A 7,327-nucleotide genomic window follows, 5' to 3' on the forward strand; every position below is an offset into this window, starting at 1 on the left:
TATAGTATAGTATAGTATAGTATAGTATAGTATAGTATAGTATAGTACTGTGGAACTAAGCCAGTCAATGGTTTATGGACAAGGTTATACTTTGCAGTTCTGTAAGAAAGAGAAATCAGAGAAGTGAATGAAGAACTGGGGTTATATGCTGAGATTTGGGTCTTTTTAAGATTCTGGTTGCTGCATTCTGAACCAGCTGAAGTTGTTGGAGTGTACATTATGGCAGTCCTTGGAGTAAGCTAAGTAAGCTGTTCTTAACCAACAGACCGCAGTCCGTTAGGATCCACAACTTCCCCTCCTCCACCATAACCCTCAGCACTGGCTCCCCTCAGGGCTGTGTGCTGAGCCCCCTCCTGTTCACTCTGCTCATGTATGACTGCGCACCTACCCATCCAGGCTGTCATATTGTAAAGTTTGCAGACGATACAGCGGTGGTTGGATGCATCATAAACAATGATGAGTCCAGTTACAGGCAGGAGGTGGAACACCTGGAGAGCTGATGCATGAAAAGCAACCTTCTCATCACTGTGCCATGACACTGTACCATCATAACAGAACTTTAGAACTTTCTGGAGGGTTCATGGACAGCTCACTACCTTTGTTGACCTTCTGTGCATAAATGCATTATGATGTCATTGTATGTTGCATTTTATGTTGCGAGGTCTTTTTTGCATCTTTTACACTGTGGCCCAGCCAGGACATGGTGTGAGACATGATTTTTTTTAACTTCCTCTGTGTTCTCTTTTCCTCATCTGCTCTGTATGTTGTATGCAACAGGTCTCTCTTGTAAATGAGGCTCAATGGGAACTAACCTGTATAAATAAAGGTTGAATGAATGAACATCAATTTGAAGAAGACAAAGGAGATGATTGTGGATTTCAGAAGGAGCAAGCACCCCCTGAACATAGGAGGATCTGCGGTGGAAGTGGTCTCCAGCTACAAGTACTTGGGGGTGCACCTGAATGACAACCTCAGCTGGAGCAACAACACTTCCAGCCTGATCAAGAAAGCTCATCAGAGACTCTACTTCCTCAGATGGCTGAGACGAGCTGGTCTGAGAAGCTCAGTCCTCACCTCCTTCTACAGGTGTGCAGTGGAGAGCATCCAGTGCTCCAGCAACAACGTGTGGCATGGAGGCTGCACAGCTGCAGAAAGAAAAGCTTTGCAGAGAGTGGTGAAGGCTGTACAGAAGATGTTGGAGTCAGCCTCCCCACCATCACAGAAATCTACACCTCCAGATGCAGGAAGAGGTCCACCTGTATCATGAAGGACCCCACTCACCCAGCACACACACTTTTTGCCTCGCTCCCCTCAGGAAGGAGGCTGAGGAGCATTAAGTGTAGAACCACTAGACTGAGGAACAGCTTCTACCCTGAGGCTGTTAGACTCATAAATATTTAACCAGGATAATCACTGTTAAAAAGAAAAATCACTGTAATGCCACTCTTGTGATATGTGACTTATCCATGCTGCAGATCCCCTGCCTTTAAACTGCTGTACAGTATTCATGCCCATCTGCTCACAACAGACTTATGTTCAGGCTGCTGTTTAATATACCATATTATTTTACATTATTAGTGTTTAGCGTATATCTTAAATGCTTGTATACTGTTTCTTTTTATACTTTATATTTTTGCTATTTTTGGTTTATCTATTTTTGGAACCTTACCATACCACTTTATTTATAGAGCACTTAAAGCAGTTACAAGGCCAACCAAAGTGCTGTACAGACAGAACAACAGGTAACACACAAAGCAAAATACAAAATGAAGTAAATCAGAATATAGACATAAAAACGATGCAGATAATGACGACTAACCAGTGTGGAGCATACAGGATCAAAACACAGATCGTCTTGTGTTGAAAGCTACTGAATAGTAGTGAGTTTTTAAACAGGACTTGAAAACCGAGAGGGAGGGGGCCTGTCTGACAAGCAGAGGTAACTCGTTCCAAAGTCTTGGTCCTGCTACAGAGAAGGCCCTGTCACCTCTGCGCTTAAGACGAGTTCCTGAAACTGTGAGGAACAACTGGTCCGCTGACCTCAGGGAACGTGGTGGGACATACGGTTGTAGCAGATCAGAGAGATTGGGGGGGTCGACACTGTTCAGTGATTTGTAGACATACATGAGTATTTTGAACTGGATTCGAAAGTGAACCGGTAACCAGTGCAGTGAGGCCAAAACTGGTGTAATGTGCTCTCTTTTGCCTGTACTGGTTAAAAATCGGGCTGCTGCATTCTGGACCAGTTGTAGTCGTACAATGGAGGTTTGACTGATACCAAACAGGAGTGATGTGCAGTAATCAAGCCTAGATGTAATGAATGCATGTATTACTGTCTCCAGGTTCTTTTTGGACAATATGGGCTTCAGTTTAGACAGCAGCCTCAGTTGGAAGAAGCATGATTTAACAATCATGTTTACATAATTGTTAAGTTTCAGGGAAGGGTCCATTATCACGCCCAGATTAGTGACTCTTTGTTTTTCTGAAAAAAACAACCTTGAGTCCACAATTTTGTTGCACCTCATATACCTAATGTGATGTGAATGACAATAAAGAACCTTGAAGCCATTACTGAAATTTAGTGCACTGGAAATGCAAATATCAACAAAACAAGTTCTAAATTGTATTTTGAAATAAAACCTTTGATTCTACAATGTTTCAGGATAGTAATAATGTGATTTTGTTATTGATTTAATATGGCTTTTGTCATTTAAATCAGCATCCTAAGTGAATTAACTGTTTCTCAAAAAACTTTTCCATTTTTAGGACTATTTTTTAATTAGCCATCATTTTGAGTTTTTCTGCATTTTACGCAAAAAAAAAAAAAAAAAACTTTGTTTTGTCCTTATTTAGAAGGACATCCACTTATTTATTTTATACCTTGTTCCAGTATGTTTAATGCACTACTATCATTTGATGACATTGTAATATATATCTGAGTGTCATCTGCACACTGCACACAAAGACTTTGGTTATTGGAAATAAATAGATTGAATAAAAGGTCTAAGAACTGACCCTTACGTTACATCACATGTTGATGAAAAGTGCTATGAGGTGCAATTGCCAAATGATACAAAATTATTTCTGTTATGAAGATATAATTTAAACCAGAGAGCCAATAACACAAGTGGAACACGGATGATCCCCGCCGCTGAAGGATTTAGAAAGTGAATGTTTGTAGTTTGAGAGATGAGTGTTTTTCTGGACTGGAATTGAACAGGGAATGCAAATAAACCTGAATGTTTTTGGTGCAATATATTTAAGTGGGTAGTAGTTTAACTGTGGAGAAGAACAGAGGGAGGTTTTCTTTCATCTTGTCTGAATCAATGCAGAGTGACGGATCCTGGTGAGTGGAGAGAGCAATTTTATCCACCAACAGGTGCAATGACAGAGACGGGGGTGGCCTTGGCCACCATAGATTAATCTACAGCCACCCCAATCATTTGAGGAAACTATATTTTAAGCAATATAAAAACTAGAAAGCAGTTTCCACAAGAAGCAGTTGTTAAATGTGTGGTCTTTGATTTATACAAATGTCTACTGAAACTTGTCAGTGTGAACTGCAAGGATTTCAAAATCTTTAAAGTAGCAATATTTTCATTTGGGCATTGAACTGACTTCCATTAATTCATGAAGTCACCTGCTCCCCAACATCCAAGTTAACCTTGAAACCTTAATCATAACTTAATCTAAACTTAACCTCAGATTCCTGACTTTAGTCATATCCCTGCAGTACAGAAATACTGAATGAGTTTAATCTAACCTTAACCAAAGACATAATTCTAAGGCTGTAGGTGGGAGAAGTGCATTTCATGTGCAACAACCACTGCATGGCCTTTGATTCCTTATCCAGTCTGTTGAGAAGGTAGATGGAGCAGGGCAAAGTCCTCAAGGCCATTTAACCTAGTCCTATCCCTAAAACGGACATGCCACTGAATTATAACAGACCTTTGTAGCCCATAAGTGGTAAATGGACTGTACTTATGTAGCGTCTTTCTAATTAAGATACTCAAAGCGCTTTACAGCACAATCTGTGCCCTCATTTACCTCCACACACGTTAATACAGAACTCTCTCTACAAAGCTAATCTGAAGAGATTAATCAGTGCTTTTAGATCACATTCATACACCGATGGGACACACATTGGAGGCAATGAGGGGTTCAGTGTCTTGCCCAGGGAGACTTCAACATGTGGAATTGAACCCCCAACTCTCCCATTAGAGGACGACTGCTCTAACCACTCAGCCACAGCTGCCCATAAGTGTCCATAGGAGCACTGGTCCTGACAAGTTGGGTGAATATACAAGAGGTGGTTCTAGAGGCAACCAAACCAGTGGCACTCACACATTGGCTTTTCACCAATAACAGTTCGATGAAAAAGTTTTTTCTTTGAGCCATCATCATTCTTTAAGATTTTTTACACTTTTACTTATTTAAGTTACACATCTGTTCTGGTTCTGCACTTTAGGCCAGGAATAGACTTTTTACCTGTAACAAAAGACCAAACACCCACACCCACACACACTTTTCATTCTGTTCAGAATGTCTGTTCGGGGTTTAGGATGTAGGTTTTTTTGGTTTGTTTTTTAAGTTTATAAGCATTTTTCTATGAAACAAACGTATTTTGATTGTTTCTTTTCCCAGGTTGCATCAGGAAGAACATCTGGTGTAAAACAATTGTTAAATATTTTATATGAGTTCACTAGCTTAAAGTGATCCCTAAAAAATGGAGCAGCTGAAAGAAAAACAAAAAACAAGAAAAACGTTTCTTTATTAAAATCATTACAGATGCACTTCTGGGTGGCACGTTGGATCAGTTGGTTGCGCTGTTGCTTCTCAGCGAGAAGGTTGTCAGTTCAATTCCCTGCCTGGGACCTTTCTGGGTGGAGTTTGCAGTGTTTCCTCTACCATTATACATGCAGGGCGCCCCGCCCCATCAACAGAACCAAGTGCCCTGCCTCCTGAAAAACACCCTCCCCCCTGTCAACAACTACCAGCATTGACGTAGCGCTAAGCTAACAGCGCGCAATACACGCTAGCTAAAAAGCTATAACTATGGCGGTAGCACTCTGTTGACCTCATGCTGAGCCATCTCCAACACCCACCCCCCTGCTCGAAAACTGATGGTACAAACAGCACACAGGCGTGTCACATGTCCCCGTCACCCACACCCCCTGACAAAAATCACAGAAGATATGAGTGCCCTGCCAAGGCAAGTAAACTAGGGGAAATGTTGATGTTCTCTCCGTGCATGTGTTTTTTTTTTTTCTCCATGTACTCCAGTTTCCTTCCACAGACCAAAAACATGCATGTTAGTCTGATTGGTAACTGTAAATTGTCCCTAGGTGTGAGCGAGAGAATGAATGGTTGTTTGTCTTGTCTTTATGTGGCCCTGTGATGTCCAGGGTGTCCCCCGCCTTTCACACAGTGACTGCTGGATATGGGCACCAGTGACCCCCACAATTCAGAAAGGAAGACGCAGGTAAAAGATAATAGTTGGATGTTGTACTTCTATCACTAGTATCACTAGTGGAATGTTGTGAAACCAAATGCAACAAAGAACTATTTCCTGAAATGAGTTTCAGCTAAGCTGAATCACATTTGTGAAAGGCTTAGGTTTGATGTAGAATGACGTATAAACATAATTTCTGTAGAAACCTTCTCCCCCATATTCTATATTTAGTTCACAAACAGAAAATGGCCAAAACTACAAGTCACAGACATCAAGATGCCAGACAGTGAAACAAACAGTCATATCTCTCAGGCTTCTTCTGTAGACATGAACACAGTGGTATAAATGTTCAGCTACAAGGACTGAGGTAATGTTTGAAATAATTCATTTAATTGTATTATATTCTAAAATATGACACATTTTCACTTCCTCTTTCAAACACAGATACACACAAACTTAGATATTACAAAAATGCAGCTTTACAAGGGTAGGTGTCAAAAAAGTGAGGTTTACAAAGTAGAGCCATTTTTACAGCTGTACAGTACAGTCTTTCAAAGAGTCTAGAGGCCCCCTGCTTCACCTGGGGGTGTGTCGCTGCTGTCCACAAATCGTAAATGTCTTCTACATGGCCGTGTGATGTCATCATCTGCCTGTAGATACATGGGTGGTAAATTGCCTTGCCCTCCCCTGAGAAATAGACATGCTCCTGTGGTGACACACTCACAGCATTGGCACAGATGCCCATGAAAACATCATCTATGTAAAGAGAAGCATTCAGAGTCAGCGTGGCATGGTAGATTTTATCTGCCACATCACTGGAGACAACATAGCCAGCCCCAGAAGTGTAGTCGGGGTAGGACAACCATTGGTACATCTCATAGGGAACGTAATACTTGCTGTCCTTGTTGCGGACAGGCGGTGCCCCCTTGTGCACTCGACCAATCCACAAGTTTGTAATGCCCCTGTGGCTCGTGTCCTGTAGGTACCTCACCAGATTGGGCGTGTGGACAAAGACATCATCGTCAGCGGTCATGAAGAAATGGGCGTGAGAGCAATGACTGTGCATCCAGTGGAACTGCATGATCAGCTTCAGGGTCAGGTTGTGGAAAGAGTCCAAAAAATCTTTCTGAATCAAATCTCCATGGAGGTCATTCTCCTGGATGAGCTGTTCTTGAAAGTCCGCTCCACTTCTGCTGTTCCAAGAAGGCTCACTTGTCTTACGCTGGATGGCTCCCAAGGCAAACACCACTTTAACTGTCACCCCTAGGGTGTTTTGGATGTAAGTCTCATTACCCCAGGTGGATCTGATAGCGTTTCGCCTCTTGGTATTCTCTGGAGATGATTTGACAAAGACAAGAAGAAGGACGTCCTTACCAGTGCACTTGTCAGGGTGGTCCAATAGGTAGGGAAAGTTGCTGAAACTTCTGGCCTGCTTATGTGGGATGGTGAGGCTCCTGTTGATGTAAGTAAACCGGTTGACCAGGTAGCGGAAAGAATAAGACTTGACATGGCTGACAACAACTGAGTCCAGCTGCTCCCAGCAGACCATCGCCACCGACAGCAACAGGCAGGTAGTCATCAGCTGCACCAACTTGCATTTTCGAATTCGCCGAAAATTTACAAACATCCTGGAACCTGGTCACCCCGCAGTGGGCCTTGTCTGCCTGGAGGTGTTGGTCCGGGTATGCCAGTGAGTTCAGAGAAGGGGAGATAAAAGAGGCTGAGAGTGGTGTCACAGTGGCTCAGAGCAGCACTTGCTGGGTCTTCCATCCTTGGCTGCCAGCATTCAGCCAAAGGTGGTAGTGGGAATCATTGGGCCAGTAGGGAAAAGTCCTCCATCACAGCAGTCACCCAGCAACTGGAGCCTCAACTCTG

The 7,327-nt window shown here is 42.6% G+C and overlaps 1 protein-coding gene across 1 annotated transcript; it reads right to left on the minus strand.

The window, feature by feature from the left end:
• Nucleotides 1–5,915: 5,915 nt before the first annotated feature.
• On the minus strand, nucleotides 5,916–7,079 carry b3gnt5b (UDP-GlcNAc:betaGal beta-1,3-N-acetylglucosaminyltransferase 5b). The gene has a single exon (XM_037681617.1). It carries the CDS (start codon nucleotides 7,077–7,079, stop codon nucleotides 5,916–5,918), a length of 1,164 nt encoding a protein of 387 aa, XP_037537545.1.
• Between the last annotated feature and the right edge of the window lie 248 nt (nucleotides 7,080–7,327).

This window comes from Nematolebias whitei, chromosome 9 (assembly GCF_014905685.2).
Source record: "Nematolebias whitei isolate Nwh7 chromosome 9, NemWhi1, whole genome shotgun sequence".
Lineage (NCBI taxonomy): Eukaryota > Metazoa > Chordata > Actinopteri > Cyprinodontiformes > Rivulidae > Nematolebias > Nematolebias whitei.